We start from the raw sequence: 18233 nt of genomic DNA, 5'->3' as shown, positions 1-18233 counted from the left end.
CTCCTGATAAGATTTAGATTGAGCACCATTCACAGATTAGTGACCATACCCAAAATGAATGACTGGTCAAGACCCCTTCCTTTATGTCCCTGTGATACCTATTTCGAGCAGTCTACTATCCATTTAACTCTTTTCTGTAAGCTGTATTCGGAGTTAAGTAAAGTTTGGTTACTGCCACTTTTAAAACAAGGTCTTAGGCAATGCCGTCCAGCCCTTATTCGCCTACAACTATTAGAGAATGAACATGTGGCCTGGAGGGTAGCAATGTTTTTGAAAAAGGTCCTCCACCAAAGGAAATGTATGACATTTGAGGTTCCGTAGGGTATTCTCAATGAGGGGGAAGTGGGATTTTAACTCTGTATATATTCTCTTAACGTTGTAATATTTTAATGTTTTGTGGACTTGCAATTTTAGTGCTGTATCAATTTCTGAATTTTATCATGAAATTTTATTGTACATTTCTGTGCTTTTATGACTATTATCATGGTCGATTAAAGCCGATTGATTGATTGACTGGGTACTACCAACAGCTTGTGCTTTCTAGGTGTAGAGAAAGGTTATATGTAATTTCACAGAAAAACAATTTCATGGAATACCTTAACTAAAGGAACTATTTCATCTGAACTATTTAATGGAAACTTTCAGAATTAAAGTCAATTACCTTTTGGTGGAAATTAATTCATAGTATGTCTTTGAATGTATATTTTATAAGTGTAAATGCAAAGGTTGCAGGTCCTACTTTCAGAAACAGTTTTGTAGGTGACATTTATTTCATTGCTTTACTTTAGGGACATCAATTCATATTTCTATCTTTTATATTGTTAAACACTTGACCAACCCAGCCGCTAACCATAAATTAACTTTAAAACCCCTCACCAGCCCTAAACCCCACCCATCTTACTTATGCCTCCTACACCTTCTGGGGTACAGGCCATTAACCAGAACTGTCCAGTCATCTCTGTCCTGGAGCTTTCTTTCAGTCTGACTCCAGGTGTAACCCATTTCCTTGCAGTCAGCCCCGAGGCCTTGACTCCAGGTGTTTCGTGGCCTTCCTCTTTTCCTTTTCCCTTCAGCGTTCCAGATGAGAACTTACCTGGTTGTGTTTGATACAGGTTTGCGGAGGGTGTGACCCTAAAATCTTTTAACATCCCTTACACTCCACCCATCCCTTAAACCTAAAAGCAACTCACACACCTAACACCACTCATCCTGAACCATAAAAAGCCCGTACCGCCCCTACACTACCACATCTCTTAACCCTAAAAACATCTTTCTATGCCCAAACTCATGGTATTCCTGACCCCTAGAAGCCCCTCATCACCCTAAACATTACCCATCCCTGAACCCTCCCACAGTAATCCTAAACTCCACCTAAGTTTGATGTCATTTTGGATTTTTCTTAAAATTATCTTCCCTTTAAAATGTTTCCTTTAATTCTCGATTTTTTTTCTATTTCCTTAATATTGTCTTTCCTTAAAATTGGGTTTCAATGTGGTTTCTCAGTTTTCGTTTCCCATTAATTCACAAACTTCAGTCAAGAAAGCCAAAGTGCCAGGGTTGTCAGAATAATCAGCCTACCAGAGACTTGCACTGCAGGATGTTAAACCAACAACTCTATCACTAGAATGTTCTAATTTCAGACATACCAAGTTGGCACTCAAAATCTGGATCTGATTCTATCTTTGTGGGCAACCCATTCTAGCCCCACTGAAAGATTGCAAAAATACAGACACATACACACCACACACAGACACACACACATAGAGAGGTCATTACATGGACCATGTTTATTTTGAGTGTTATGATTTATAGAGTTTTATTTTTTCACTTAAAAAAACCAAGTATGTTCCTTTAAGTGTGTACTCTTTTGGTTGTAAGTCACTTTTGTTTCTATGAAGCACAGGTTTGTGTAGGGGTTTTCATTGGGACTTTTGTGACATTGCAGCAGTGAGTAACTACATTTTAAAAGTGCATTGTTGAGAGTGACCATGAATAGGACAACCCACTTAACAGAATTAATCCCAAAAATAGATTGAAAGTTTATGCATGACAACTACACTGCCTTAATAAATGCAATCTTGTGACAAGTAAGTGAATTTGCAAGTATATGTGTCACTGTCTTCTCCATTGCAGTATCAAGTGACACTATATCTGCTCCGACATCTCATAACATGACATAGAAGTAAACAAAAGTAAAGTCATTCTTACCAGAGCTGTAGATGCACGTTTGGGATTTTTCCCCTAGAAAGAGAAAGATAGCATGTTTATTAGATAGATATGGTTCTTTTTTTATTTGATTGGCATTTGAATTCTGAAAGAGTGGTTTGGACGTATTGGTATATTCATAGAACTACAGCTCATTGTTGCTTTCTCTCAGTCTCACTTAGAGCTGGGAAAATATGTTCTGTATTCCACAGTAAAACCCAAAATGGAAAAAGCAAGCATATTTCATAGCAGTCCATGAACCACAGGATAACTATCAAGCCTCCTTTGAACTCTCTGTCATGCATTAGTCCATGATGATATGGAACGCATATACAGGACAATTGGTGAATGGGCTTCCATTAGCCAAGCAGAAAGGTCTAATCACAGACTCCTTTCTCCCAACCCTTTTTACCTGGGTCACAGCATTTGCAGGTGGAATATCATAAGATAGGCCCCTGATGGCTAAATCTGACTTTCCTTTTCGTATCATATTCTTGTTTTCCTTATTCCGTTCAGTTTTTTTTCTTCTCTATTATTGTTCCTCCCCATTCTTCTCTCCCCATTCGTAATTTTATCTACTCTGCATATCCTCTCTCCGCCCCCATTCTTCTCTTTCCCCCATTTCCCCTCATCTCTCCCTTCCCATGCTCATATCTGTAGATTAGCCCATCTTTGCATCTTTCCACCTCCCCACCTTTCCGATCTCCTAAGCTGCCCCTTGCCTTCAAGGGAAGGGAGCTCCCTTCCAATTCCTAGCTCCAATTTCTCTCACTCCCTTGTCCTTAAACATGATGTCCCTTGTGTAGTGAGAAAAAACAAGGACAATAAAGACAGAATCAATCTGAGGTTCAGAGCTCCAAAATATTCAATCAAAAGTTCTTCTTGGATCATGCTCCTCCGTGTTCCAAGGGAGTGCACATTTCTCCTGCTGGAGGGAGGAATGCACTTATCGATCCTCCTCAATGGCTCTCGATCAACACCCAGCTTCTCTGGTACTCCTCACTTATTTCCTTCAAAGACGACCACAAAGCGAGTACAAACTCCTTCTCACAATTAAGAATTTTAGGCCAGATGTACAAAACATTTTAGCTGTGACAAACCCTACGATTAGCTACATTTGTGGGCTTGCAATTGCTAAAATGTTTTTCCATGCATACTAAATCCATTTTAGGAGTCAGTAAAGTTTTACCGGCTCCTAAAATGGGTTTAGAAAAGCTTGACATATTGCTATCAGGAAAGGGTGTGTTGCAGGTATCCCTTCTAAACATCCAAAAAGACAAAAATCCAATTTGTGGAACTGAAGACATTGAATTGCTAAGTTTTTAGGTAAAATAGCCAAGAAGCAAAAAGTGCTATTGGGAGATATCTGGTTGCGCTGGACCGGGAAAAAGTCACAAATTCAAGCCGACGGCAATGCGACCCAGTTAAGTCAGCTGAACAATGTACCGTAAATTCTGGTTGCTGAGCATTGCGGGGATCTGCGTCCAAGATGCATCCCACAACAGAGACGATGCAGCGGTTCCGAGATGTGGCGAGGCTGTAGTGCAAGGTCCTGATGTGTCGACGTGGAGGATGCTGATGGGGCTTGCGATGCAAAGTCCTTTTCAAGGATACTAATCGCAGCACAGGCAATGCAACGATTCCGATGAGCGGTGGAGCTGCAATGCGGAATTTCGTCAACGCCATCAATGCTGCCGTCAACGAGGGATCGGAGTAGCTTGCGCCAGGAAAAGCATGATGCAGTGGCAGTTCAGAAGGCGATGCATCAGTCCCATATGCGGGAGGCTGCGGCGATGCGAGCATTTTTTGGCGAGGAGTCCAATCCAGGCAACAGCAGTGATGCATCAGTTCGGCTTTGGGATGCCCCACTCCGCCGAAGAGATGCATCGGTTCTGCTCAGGGATCCATCGCTAAGCAGAGAAGATGCATTGGTTCTGCTGGTAAGCACCTTAGGCCCACTTCCAAGGGTCCAGGACTTGGGTGGCAACACTTTGCAGGGTAGCTCATGGATGGCAGAGTCCAGATGCAGGGGTTGGAAGTCTTTTATGTCCTTGAGACTTCAGATCAGGAGGTCTGCCGGCTAGCCCTTGGAGTCACTCTGGGTTCTCGGGTCAAGTGATGCAGGTCCAGTCCTTCTTACCCAGGCAGAAGGGCAGCAGGGCACCACATCAAAGCCGTAGTCCAGCAGAGTGGCCGTTCTTCAGCAGCACAGCAGTCCTTCTTCCTGGCAGAGTATCCACAGGTCCAGAAGAGTACTGATGTGGTGGGGTCTAAAATCCAGTACTTATACCCAGTGGTGCCTTTGAAGTGGGGGAGACTTTGTAGACAGGCCTTTGAAGTGCACAGAGGCCCTCCCTTCTTGCCTTGGATTCAGACTCACTACAGGGCCTTATGCAGCAATTTCTGTGGGGACAGGAAACCGCCTATTCAGGTGAAAGTGAGGCTGGATTCAGCTTCTCCCTCCCATTCTGCCAGGAATGCCCGTCAAGTCCCACCACTGCTCCCACTGTGTGTTGCTGTCCATGGGAAATGCAGAAAGCCCAGCTGTCCCCCACACCAGACATGTGATTAGAGAAAAGCAGCAGGAACAAAGGGCCAGATGTACGACACATTTTAACATTTGCAAACGACCCATCTGGCGTCTGTGACCCGTAAAATGTATTTTCCCAACCCTATTTTGCAAGTAGGTAACCTATTAACAACTCGCAAAATAGGGTTTGCGAGTCGCTATTAGGAAGGGGAGTGCAAAGGGCATCCTTCTAATAGCGAGTCGCATTAGTATGAATAAATGTTTTGCAACTGACTGCGGTTGCAAAACATTTGCAGATTACCACCACTGCCAAATTGGTGGTAAGTCAATTGCAAACAGGAGGTGGTCCCAAGGGACCACTTCCCAACATTTTTTCAGAGCAGGCAGTGGTCCCACGGACAAGTCCCAACTCTATAAAAATGAAAAGAAAACTTTTCATTTTTATTTTTGAAATACAGTCCATTTCCCTTAAGGGAAAACGGGCTGCATTTAATAAAAAAATAACTGCTTTATTTAACCCTTAGGGTGCTCATGAAAAAATGGATCGGTCATGTGCATCAGTGCTCCTGTACTCATAACGGAACCATTCCATCATGAGTACAGGCGCAGAAAATCCCTCTGTAGCAGACAGCAGAGGGTTTTCCTTTTTTTTTGTCCTCACGAGGTGGGGAAGAGCTTCCCTAACCTCCTAATGCCATTTTTTTATATTCAATGCAGGACCATTGCACGCATGGCGCACTGACGAAATTGCATTGAAAATTAAACTGAAGCTTAGTTTTAGTTTCATTGTGTCGGTGCATGTGGGGATATCTCAGCCCCCTGAGCACCGAAACACTTGGAAGAGGTATCGCTGGAAAGGGGAAAATCTCCACTTTCCAATGGTACCCATCACTAGTGGATCCCTGCTTTGGTATTGCCCCAAGAGGGTGATCCCCAAGCATGGATCCACCCACTAGCAACCAGGGAGGGAGGAGAGACCCCTTGGGCAAGGGCCTTTGCCCCTTTTTTAAGTTTGCCACAGCTAGTCTTTCTGCCCCCCTGTGGGGGCAGAAAGCACGCTAGATGCCAGGAATGATTTTTTTATAGGCCAGGGGTGGGGGCTGCCCAGAATGTGCATGCCAATGCCCCCCACCTTACCCTCCTAAAAAAGGCAAAAGACTTTCTGCCTCCCCAGGAGGTAGATAGGGGCAGAAAAACCCACTAGCCAACAGGGATTCTTTTTATTATATGTCGGGGTGGGAGCTGCCCAGAATGGGCATGCCAATGCCCCCACCCCAAAAGAAATGCTATAGTCTTTCTCCCCTTCCAGTGGGGCAGATGGGGCAATAGCTCACTAGGCACCAGGGATTTTTCCCCCAAAGTTCGGGGTGGGGGCTGCCCAGAATGGGCATGCCAATGACCCCACCAACCCTAGAAAAGGCCAAAGTCTTTCTGCCCCCCCCCCCCCCCCCCAAGAGGCATATGGGGGCAGTAACCCCTGATCGCCCCGGGGAGGGGGGGGGGGGGGGCAGAAAGCCCACTAGACATCAGGGATTATTATTATTTTTTTATAGTAGGGGTGGGGGCTGCTCAGAATGGGCATACCAATGGCCAAACCCCCCAAAAATTGCCAGTCCCCGGGAGGCTGATGGGGGCAATAGCCCCTTATCTGCAACCCAGGGCGGCAGAAAGCCCACTAGGCACCAGGGATTCGTTTTTTTCCAACGTTCAGGGGTGGGGGGCTGCCCAGAATGGGCAAGCCAATTACCCCAACCCCCCAAAAAATTGCCACAGCCTTTCTGCCCCACCCCCACGAGGCAGATGGGGGCAATAGCCCCTGATCTGCTCAGAGAGTCCACTTGGGGCCAGGTCTTAAGCTGGCTTTTTTATACATAGAGGTGGGGGCTGCCCCTACCCCCCAAAAATAGCCAGTCTTTCTGCCCCCCTTGGGGGCATATCGGGACAATAGCCCCTGATCGCCCCCCTCCCCAGGATGGCAAAAAGCCCACTAGGCACTGGCCTTTTTTTCGCAAGGTGCCTAGATGTGGATTTGTGGGCCCTAGCGCAGCCGGTACCTAGGGAAACCTAGCAAACCTGTACCTTTTTTTAAAACTAGACACCAAGGGAAATCAAGGATGGGGAGCCATAGTTCTGGAATCTAAGGGGAGCAATAAACTTCCACCAACCCAGCATTTCCCTAAGTCTCCGGATAAAAATGGTACTTCACTTGTGTGGGTAGGCCTAGTGCCAGCGACAGAAAACGCCCCAAAATGCTTCATGGACACATCACATTTTTTCCACTGAAAACTGACCCTTTCTTGGCAATGTGCCTAGCTGTGGATTTTGGAACCTAGCTCACCCGGCACCTAAGGAAACCTAGCAAACCTATACATTTTTTAAAACTAGACACCCAGGGGAATTTAGGATGTGGTGACTTGTATGACTCTCACCAGGTTCTTTTACCCAGAATCCCTTGCAAACCTCAAACTTTGTAAAAAGAAATATTTTCCTCAAATTTCTCTGATGGAAAGTTCTGGAATCTGCGCGGATCCAATAACTTCCACCCACCCAGCATTCCCTGAAGTCACCCGATTAAAATGTTACCACACTTGTATGGGTATGCCTATTGCCAACAACAGGAAATGGCCCAAAACGCAACATGGACACATCACATTTTCCAAGTGAAAACTGATCCTTTTTTGCATTCTGCCTAGTTGTGGATTTTGGACCCTAGCTCTGCCGGCAACTAAGGAAACCTAGCAAACCTATACATTTTTTAAAACCGTACACCCAGGGAAATTCAGAATGTGGTGACTTGTGTGGCTCGCACAAGGTTCTGTTACCCAGAATCCCTTGCAAACTTCAAACATTATTAAAAAAAAACTAATTTTTCTCACATTTCTGTGATGGAAAGTTCTGGAATCTGCGTGGAGCCACAAACTTCCACACACCCAGCATTCCCCAAAGTCTCCCAATAAAAATGGTTGCTCCCTTGTGTGAGTAGGCCTAGTACCCAGCAGCAGGGAAGGGCCCAAAACTTATGGTGGAGGCATGAAAATAATCTATCACAAATTGACCTGGTTTTGCAAGGGGGGCACCTGTGTTTTTGCCCCGGGCTTGGCGGCCATCTAGTGAAACCTATCAAACCCACACATTTCTGAAAACTAAGAACCCAAAGGAGTCCCGAGAGGTATGGCTTGTGTAAATCCCTCAATGCATTACTACCCAGAATCCCCTGCAAACCTCAAATTTGCTGAAAAAAATCTAATATTTCTCCCGTTTGTGTGATAAAGTTGTGGGATCACTGGGCCGACACAAATTCCCTACCATCCAGCTTTCCCCCATGTCTCCCGATAAAAACTGTACCTCACTCGTGTGGATGGGCCAAGCGCCCGTGACAGGCAAGGGCCCAGAACATAATTTCGAGACATCAACATACCTATCACAAAACAGCCTGGTTTTTCAAGGGGGTCACCTGGGTTTTTGGCCCGTGCTCGGCAGCCATCTAGGGTAAGAAAACGTTGGGGGATCCATGTAAGCTATACGTCACTGGACTCCCCAGGGCGTCTAGTTTCATAACTGTGTGTGTTTGGTAGGTTTCCCTGGATGGCCGCGAGCCCGGGGCCCAAAACAATGGTGCCCCTCTCCTGCAAAACGAAGTTGTTTTATGATAGGTAATTTTGAAGTCTCCATAGTACGATTTGGGCCATTTCCTGTTGCGGCCACTTTGCCTACCCGCACAAGTGAGGTACCATTTCTATCAGGACACCTAGGGGAACGCTGGGTGGTAGAACGTTTGTGTCAGCCCGGTGATCCGACAACTTTCCCACACAGAGAGAAAAATGTGATTTTTTTGCAGCTAAATTTGAGGTTTACAGGGGATTCTGGGTAGAAAAACGTTGGGAGATCCATGGAAGCCATACCTCCCTGCACTTCCCCAGGTCTCTAGTTTTCAGAAATGTGTGGGTTTGGTATGTTTCACTAAATGGCCGCCGGTCTGGGACCAAAAACGCAGGTGCCCCCCTTGCAAAACCAGTTAGTAGTGTGAGAGATCATTTTTGATGTCTCCAAAATACATTTTGGGCCCTTCCCTGCCACAGGTATTTGGCCCACCCACACAAGTGAAGTACCATTTTTATTGGAAGACCTGGGGGAATGCTGGGTGGCAGGAAATTTGTGTCAGCCTAGTGATCCCACAAATTTCCCACACAGAAAATTGAGGAAAATGTGATTTTTACAGCTAAATTTGAGATTTGCAGGGAATTCTGGGTAGGAAAATGTTGGGGGATCCACGCAAGCAATTCCTCCCTGGACCACCCCCCCCCCTCCCCCCGGGTCTCTAGTTTTCAGAAATGTGCCGGCAGAGCAAGGGTTCAAATTCCACAGCTAGACACTTTTTTAAAAAACGGTCCATTTTCACTGTAAAAATGTGGTGCGTCCACGTTGCGTTTTGGGCCGTTTCCTCTCACAGGCACTAGGCCTAACCACACAAGTGAGATACCATTTTTATTGAAAGACTTTGGGAAATGCGAAGTGGGTGGAGTTTTGAGCACCCATGTAGATTTCAGACCTTTCCATCACATAAATGTGAGGAAAATGTGTTTATTTCTACAAAGTTTGAGGTTGGCAAGGGATTCTGGGCAACAGAATCTTGTGAGAGACACACACATCACTCTATCCTGGATTCCTATGGGTGTATATTTTTTCAAAAATGTATAGTTTTTCTAGGTTTCCACAGCTGCCGACTGAGCTAGGGTTCAAAATCCACACCTAGGTGCTTTGCAAAAAAAGGGTCCGTTTTCACAGTAAAAATGTGGTGTGTCCACGTTGTGTTTTGGGCTGTTTCCTGTCACAAGCACAAGCCTACCCATACAACTGAGGTACCAATTTTATTGGAAGGCTTGGGAAATGTGGGGTGGGTGGAATTTTTGTGGATACACGCATATTCCAGAACTTTCCATCACAGAAATGTGAGAAAAATGTTTTTTGTTTTTTTTACAAAGTTTGAGGTTTGCAGGGGATTCTGGGTAACAGAACCTGGTGCGAGCCAGACAAATCACCTGCTCCTGAATTCCTCGGGGTGTCTCGTTTTAAAAAATGTATAGGTTTGCTAGGTTTCACAAGGTTCCGGCAGAGCTAGGGTTCAAAATCCACAGCTGGGCCCTTTGCACAAAAGGGTACGTTTTCACTGTAAAAATGTGGTGTGTCCACGTTGCGTTTTGGGCCATTTCCTGTCGCAGGCACAAGGCCTACCCACAAAAGTGAGGTACCATTTTAATTGAAAGAGTTTGGAGAATGTGGTGTGGGTGGACGTTTGTGGATCCAATCCGATTCTAGAACTTTCTATCACAGAAATGTGAGGAAATTTTGTTTTTTGGTCAAGGTTTGAGGTTTGCAAGGGATTCTGGGTAACAGAACCTGGTGATAGCCACACAGATAACCCCATCCTGGATTCCCCTGGATGTCTAGTTTTCATAAATGTATAGGTTTGCTAGGTTTCCCTAGGTGCCGGCAGAACCAGGGTTCAAAGTCCATTGATCGGCCCTTTGCAAAAAAAGGGTCAGTTTTCACTGTAAAAATGTGGTGTCTCCACATTGCGTTTTGGGCCATTTCCTGTCGTGGGCACCAGGCCTAACCACACAAGTGAGATACCATTTGTATTGAAAGACTTTGGGAAATGCGGGGTGGGTGGAGTTTTGTGGACCCATGCAGATGCAAGAACTTTCCATCACAGAAATGTGAGAAAAATGTGTTTATTTTTACAAAGTTTGAGGTTTGCAAGGGATTCTGGGCAACAGAACCTGGTGAGAGACACACAAGTCTCCCCATCCTGAGTTCCTTTGGGTGTCTAGTTTTCAAAAATGTATAGTTTTTCTAGGTTTCCATAGCTGCTGCCTGAACTAGGGTTCAAAATCCACACCTAGGCGCTTTGCACAAAAGGGTCTGTTTAGACTGTAAAAGTGTGGAGTGTCCACGTTGCGTTTTGGGCCGTTTCCTGTGACGCGCACTAGGCCTACCCACACAAGTGAGGTACCATTTTTATTGGCAGATTTAGGGAAACACAGAATTGTAGTGCAACTGTTTTTACCTATTGACTTTTGATGCATTTCTGCCTTCCAGATGTAAGACAATCTGTAAACAAAGTCACTTTGAAAAATGTCCCATAATTCACATGCTTATATGGTTACCCACAATTTCGGATATGTGCAAATAGCTACTCTTTCTAAACTCTATATTTTGTTCCCATTTCGGAAACACGTAGGGCCAGATTCCGATTTTGGCTGGAAAACGTTGTTCCCGACACGGACCAGTCATATTTTCTGACCGGACCGTACACACTCCTTTCAAATGGCTGAGTACGATGCGATGCTTGAAATTCACAACCGACTCGGACGAAAAAAAAAAAAATTCGGCCGAGTCGGCCGGAAAGGAGCCGAATATGATAGACTTAAACGCAGAAGATTCGAGATAGCCAAGCGTCAACCAGACGCGACCGACACGTACGTGAACGACTCCATGTAGCCAAGAATCAACACGAAATGACAGACTCGGACGCGATCAATGCCACATACTCCAGCATTAACACAACCCAGTAGACACGTACGCAAACTATTCTACACAGCCAAGCAGATACACGACGCAACAGACTCATACGCGAATGATGCCACATAGCCTAGTATGAATGGAACAGACTTGGACAAAACAAATAACACAAGAACAAGCATCCCCATTTCTACCACTAACTGGAAGGAGGTTGAAAGAACAACAAAATAGCAACAATAGGCTATGCCAGTAAAATGCCAAAATTGTGTAAAACATTTAGGTTTTCTGACAAAAGTCTGTCAGTCCCTGAAAGATGGGAAGATGGTGATTTCAGAAACACAACCCCTTTGTTGATACCATTTGCAGGGAAAAAAGCAGACGCTTTCTTCTGCAGCACTATTTTCCCCATTTCCCCCCAAAAAAAAATGTAGCTGTATTTTGGCTAATTTCTGGGTCCCCTCCAGGGGAATAAACAAACCCTGGGTACCTTTAAAATTCCCATGATCTTAGAAGAAAAGGATGCAAATTTGGCATGGATACCGTATGTGGTCAGCATGTTACAGGAGCCTACGCTCGATTTACCCCAAATAGCCAACAAAAGGCTTAGCACGGGGGGGAAGGGGGTGAGGGGTGAGGCATAGCAGCGAAGGGGTTAAAAAGCTGTCACAGACATGGTGGTTTGCTGACCCCAGCAGACCACCATCCCTGTGAGTGTCGGCCATTCCAAATTGCAAACTGCCTCATGAATATTTATGAGGCAATTCCCTTGCGATCCATTTGGGTATCGCAAACAGTGTCTGAGACAATGTTGTACATCAGGTTTTGTTACTTGCAAATTGTAAGTCTCTAAATATTGCAATTTGCTAGTCAAAAAAAACCTGATGGTCGTACATCGGGCCTCAAATAGCTAAAGTAAGAAAATGCCTACTTTCTATAAGTGCCATTTTCAGAACTGTAGTTTAAAATTTAATTTCACCATAAGTTTGGATTTTAAATTGTGATTTCAGAGTCACCAGACCTGAATCGTTTATTTCTCCCCAATTGGAATTTACAGTAAAAAAAAATATAATAATAAGGTAATCACAATGTAATCCTATGGAAGAGATAGGCCTTGCAGTAATTTGGAAGTTTTTTCACTACTAGGGTATGCAGAACTCAAAAGTGCATGTCTTGCTTTTTAAATACATTGCACACTGCCTGTCTAAGGCCTACCATAGGGGTGTCATATGTATGAAAAAGTAAGATTTGGGCCTGCCCAAAGGTTTATATTTTTAGGTCAAAATGGCAGTTCACATTGCACACACAGGCTCAGCAATGGCGGGCCTGTGACATGTTTAAAGTGCTACTTAAGTGGGTGGCACAACCAGTCCTGCAGGCCCACTAGTAGCATTTAATTCACCTAGCCTGAGCACATGTAAGGCAATTTACTAGGGATTTAAAAGTAAATTTAATAACTCTGTGTTTGATTTTATTCTCACACAAGACACAGCATCTTCTTTATTAATCTCTGCACAGGGGCATACAACAAAGATATTATTAGTTAAATGTACCACAAATGACATCTGCTCCTGATTCTGTTGTTTGAGAGTCGTTTCATTTAAGGCCAAGTAAATGCCTTTGGGATCCTCTACCCATTTGTTTATTAGTATGGCCTAAAAACCTGCAATTTCCTTTCAAATAGATTACTAGTCTCAAGATTTTAAGTTGACCTTTTGTCTTTTAACCATTTGCATGCTTAGTGCCATACCCTTTTATATTAACTTATTTCTAGAGTGAATGCAAGACTACAATCTTAATACTTAACAAAATCTCTCAAATCCTACTAAAGACAAAACATTGCCTGGAGGAAAACCAAAGCATCTGAAGACCAATCAAAAGAGATCCTACTGAACTGACCCAAATCCATAGTTGGAAACATGGTTGATCTACTCAAAATGCTCAAACAGAGCTTGTTGATATTGAGTAATTGATAAGTAGCCACAAGAATATTTGCATTCGGTTGAAAATCAGATCACAGATTTAGACGTATGGATACAGGCATGCATGGATGAAAAGATATAGAAGTATTAACATGAGCAGATGAACCCCCCCCCCCCCCCAAGTGCACCAAGGGCATCACACTGCCACTAAATCACTCAATGTCCAAAGGCAAATAAAGCCTAATACCTACCCCCGATGTATGCACAGTTGTGATAGTAACATCTCCTCTTTGTGCTTTGTAGGACAAACCGGTGTCCCTCTTTTGCAAAACTGGTCACGTTGAATACTTCATTGGTTGGAATCAATACTTCTTTCTCACTGGGATCATACGAGAACCCCTCAATGTTCACTCCGTAGCAAGTCCTTATATTGAGGTAGGAATCTTGCCCGAAACGCTCTGCGGCTGCTGGGCTGACAGAGGAAGAGGTGAACTGCCCAAATCTCATGCCCTTATAAGATCCACTGGGCGGCACAAAGTGTACACCACTGATCCCCCTGTGCACATCTATGCAGCTTGTCTTGAAGAGCTGTAATCCTGTTGTAAGATAGAAATGTAGAGACTTGAAATTAAAGTTGCTCATGTAACTGTCTCGAGAGGTGACAGACTTTCTAACAGCCTCATTAAACCTGCTGGGCAGAGAATTAGATCTGGATGGGTAGTTTTTGTCGGTATAGACTAGGATGGCAATTGCATGGTTATCTTGGAAGCCACGGGGCAGAGGTGGGAGACGTTTCTTTTTCTTCCTCTCTTCCCATTCTAGTGCAGCTTTATCCCATGCTCCTCCAAAGTCCTTATCCTTAATTTTTTCTTCCTCTAGTAGTTTTGTAGAAGTGATATTTCCTTCCATTTCTTTAATACAGTTGATGTACTGATCATCGTAAGCCATCGGTGTCATGTCTAACATCATGTCAGACATCTGCAATGCTCCCTGAAAAATAAGCATACAACTCCTATTAGTTTAAATAATGCTACAAATAGGGTCAATAAGGCTTCTTTGTTCATCACACCGAAATGGGAGAACATCCCAATTAAAGTTCAAGTGCAAATTATTTTTTAAATGAGCTGGTCCCTTGATGGGTCAGAGGTATTTTCGAGTGGTTTACATATTAGTTAAACATCCAGTAGGTTGCTACAGCACTAGATAATCCAGTAGAACTTTGATGAATCAGATAGGTTTACCTACATCAATGCCTACTAGAGTGCCTGGGTCACATGCGTTCAGGGCAAGTGTGACCAGAACAACGGAAGTGACTTATTCAAAGATTAATGTTTAGTCCCTTCGTGTCAGAAATATTGCATGGGTTAGCTATAAGGTTCGGGATACTGAGTACATTAATTAAAAATGGAGTTGTAGTATTCCCACACAAATAAAAAACAAGACTGCTGCAGAGCAGAACATTTATTTAGTAGTTCAAATCTGGTAAATATTGGTTGTTAGAAATGGGATTTCTGGTTGGCTAGGGCTTGCGCCAAAGCCAGGCAGAAACCACCACTCTAAGTCAGGGCTGGGGAGTTACACGCCAAAGATAACCCCTGCTCACCCCCTTGGTAGCTTGGCACGAGCAGTCAGGCTTATCCCGGAGGCAATGTGTCAAGCGTTTGTGCGCGCGCACCCAGCAACAACACCCAAGGCCCACCACAAGGATATATATAAAAATAGCCTTTGTATTATAATAAACACATTAGATAATATGCACACAATTTACACTGTGTCAACTGGCACTGGCAGAATTTACAGGGGACTATTTACACAAGACAGGGCCACATAGACCACTGTCAGAATTAGCACAAATCACCAATTGTAAATGTAGACATGTAGGACAAATAATAAATGTGGCGCACAACCAGTAACCACTGGTAAAAGGTAAGTAAACCCTACGCAATCCTAAACACCTTAGGCATATATCACGCAAGGAATCATGAACTCACTAGCATAATTTCTACTAGAAAAACAATCTCCTATGCATAGACACAGCTAGGAACAAATAACATAAAGGCAATGCGCATTGCGCAAAAGTACACACGTAAAAATAACCATACACCCTAGGTGAGGGCACAACACAGGAAAACTGCCCCCAGGCCAACTTGGCCTCTCAGGGGCTCAAACGCCCTTTGTCCCAAATGTCAGGGCTGGGCTGCGCAGGCAGCGGAAGCCAAAGCGCACAGGGGCACAACCTAAACGTTGCAGCTGCCCACTAAGTGCTGGGCAGCTGGGGAAATACGCCTGGGCACTAGCGTGCCTCCTGAGCCCTTCTCTGGGACTCTTACTGACCAATGCCCCCAAGTCCCACTCAGGGACTGCTAACTATCAAATGGCCCCCTCGTTGCAGCTGCCTGCGCTCTCACAAGGCAGCTGGGGAACATGCGCCAAGGAAGTCTGGCACTCCTGGTGCCTCGTGGGCGCCCTTCGGTGGAGCCCCTCTGGGCTCTAAAAGAATAATGCCCCCAACGCTGGAGCACAGGATGTGCTTGCACTCGAGATCACCTTCCTCTCCAGTGCGCGGCCGGCAACAGCGCGTCAGTGCCCACAACTCCCCCAGTACCGGCTTCGGTCCCAGATCGGAGTCGGTTTACCTTTTTTTGATGTGAAGGGGGGCTTGACAGTCCAGGCTGGTCACAGCGTCTTCGTTGAAGAGCCAGGAGACGCCCCACGCTTCTTCCAATCCTAGCGCGGCTTCGGCCTGACGAGCCCTTCGGTTGTTAGGCGATGCACCGCGCTGAGTCCAATCTCAGCGCGGCTTTCCCCTGACTTCAGCACTGCCTGGGAACGGTGCTGGCGCGGCCCCCGGGCAGGCAGCGGTGATCTCTTGGCCCAGCGCTTCGCTTTTCTTTTCTTTCTGTACCGGGCTGGCGGCGGTGATTCCTTCTCAGCGGCAAGAGGGGTAGGCACCCTCGTTTGTTTAAATCAAGAGCGGGGTGGGCACCCGCGTCAATTACAGACGAAGTCGTGGGGTGGGCTCCCGCTTACAAACAAGATAATTAAATAAGCGGGGTGGGCACCCGTGATGAGGCGAAATAAGCGGGGCGAGCTCCCGCTGGCCGGTAGCACGGGGGGGATCCCTACGCTCGGGATTCCCTCCGCATCGATCGCGCTGCAGGCCCAACGACGGCAGTGCTCCTCAGGACAGCTCAGGGCAGGGACAAAGCGCTCTTCCCCCTTAAAAATAAAGCGCTCTTCAGGGTAGGAGCAGAACGCACTAGAGGAGAAGTCCAAAGTCCAGGATCAATAAGTGGAGAGCTTCTCCAAATCAAAGGCCAGGTCCAGGGGAAGTTTTTCAGGAGGCAGGGGAGCAAGGGCTGGGCCCAGGGGCCAGCTCACAGGGCCCTCCAGGCAGGGAGGCAGTGCCCAGTGGCGGTCTCTCCTGGCGCCCAACAGCAGCAGCCTCCCCTCCAATTAGGATCCGAAGAAGAACCTTTTACATGGGGTCACAGCCCCTTTTTATACACAGGTTGCCTTTGTCTCAAGGTGCAGGGAAGGGGCGAACCAGATGCAACTGGTTCCTGAGCACTTTGTTTTGCTCAGCCCCTCTCCCTATTCACAGAACAGGCCAGGGTCATCAGTCGCACCACAAGGGGCGGAGCCAGCATTGTGTGGGGAAAGCCCAGCCCTATTCAGGTCCCAGGTGTACTCCTCCCCGCCATCAGCATGCAGATCTCTCCACCCACCACTGGGGCAGACCCATCCTGACTCCTGGAGCCAGGCACACCAGCCAATCACAAGCCAGACAGTCACTTCACATTTATTCCACAGACGTGCCAGCTTCTAGAAGTGGCACTTCTACACTAGACACACTAACGCCGCACACATCATCGCGCAGCATTCAATCTCACGAGTTCGCACATACCAAACTCGACCTTGTACTCCTCACGCCTCAGGAACTATCAGGAACACCCACATTCCCCATGCATTCCTATGGGAGGGCAGGTCAGTCTCACTAAAGACATACACAGCGAACGCACTTTCCACTGGGACACAGTGTAAAAGCGCCTAGAGGCCTAAAACTCCTTACACAACAGAGGGAAAAAGCTAGGATAATTGAAAAAAGTTTTGGGGGTGAACCCGCCAGAAGGGCCAAGTCCAACATTGGTGCTAATCAAATAATAATTGGAGCACTCAATAAATCCATATTTGCATTGATTTCACTTAAATCCAAAGGAAAGTGCAGGAAGAAGAGCATGGGGGCAGGGCATGTAGAGAGGACACGCCTTACCACATGCAATTAAAAAAAACATTAGGTCAATAAACACTTGCAAATAAGACAGAGGTATGACAAAAGATCATATCTTTCAAAAAACAATCATTCCATTACACATTTGTGGGATTTTTAAATTTCCATATAGAATAAAGATACTATCTGATTGTGCAGCATTATTGTGAGAGGTTCTTGTATTCCTATTTTGCATTACCTAGTTAATTACCCCATCCTATCATTAATAACCAAACAGAAGTAACACTGATTTAGTGGCAGAAACCTGGTCAATGGAAAAAAGCCAATGACCATTCATGAGCCTTCTAAGGCATATGAAGTACAGCAAGTAATTTTGGTACAGAAATAAAACAAGGTTCGTGCTGCTGATTATAACCCAGAAGATCAGTACAATTCAAATTATCAAATATGTTCATTGTCTACTTGCTTAATGCATTGGGATTCCCTGCTCCAGAATCACAACATGAAACCTTAAGAATCCCATTTTATGGTTAAGGCAACCGTAACAGCCACACATCCTACTCTTTTATATGTTTGCTTGATGACAGCTCTAAAATCCTTGGTAGAAACCTACTCGTCAGACTCTAATCCCAGTTGGTTGACATTAGCATTATCCGTAACCTCCAAGTGGGATTTAGAGGAGGCACCAGAACAACTAATTAAATGGTGAACTGTGGCTAACAAACAGAATATAGTTCAAAGTATCAGGGTCTATATGACCTTCAAAGATATGTCAGATGCATCCGATACCATAAACATGGCAAACCCTGACAAGACTGGGTTTGGA

The 18233-nt window shown here is 45.3% G+C and overlaps 1 protein-coding gene across 1 annotated transcript in view; it reads right to left on the bottom strand.

Annotated features, from left to right (window-relative positions):
* The window catches only part of LOC146806117 (ecto-ADP-ribosyltransferase 5-like), a 90438-nt gene that overhangs the window by 10480 nt on the left and 61725 nt on the right, over positions 1-18233 (bottom strand). The window contains exons 3-4 of the mRNA XM_085623448.1: positions 13428-14166; positions 2209-2241 (exon numbers count right to left, since the gene is read on the bottom strand). Coding sequence (XP_085479574.1) covers positions 2209-2241; positions 13428-14166 — 772 coding nt within the window. The remainder of the gene's footprint in view (positions 1-2208; positions 2242-13427; positions 14167-18233) is intronic.

Source organism: Triturus cristatus, chromosome 8 (assembly GCF_964204655.1).
Source record: "Triturus cristatus chromosome 8, aTriCri1.1, whole genome shotgun sequence".
Classification (NCBI taxonomy): Eukaryota; Metazoa; Chordata; class Amphibia; order Caudata; family Salamandridae; genus Triturus; species Triturus cristatus.
The sequence above is the reverse complement of the archived record's forward strand: the minus strand, read 5'-3'. Positions and strand labels throughout refer to the sequence as shown.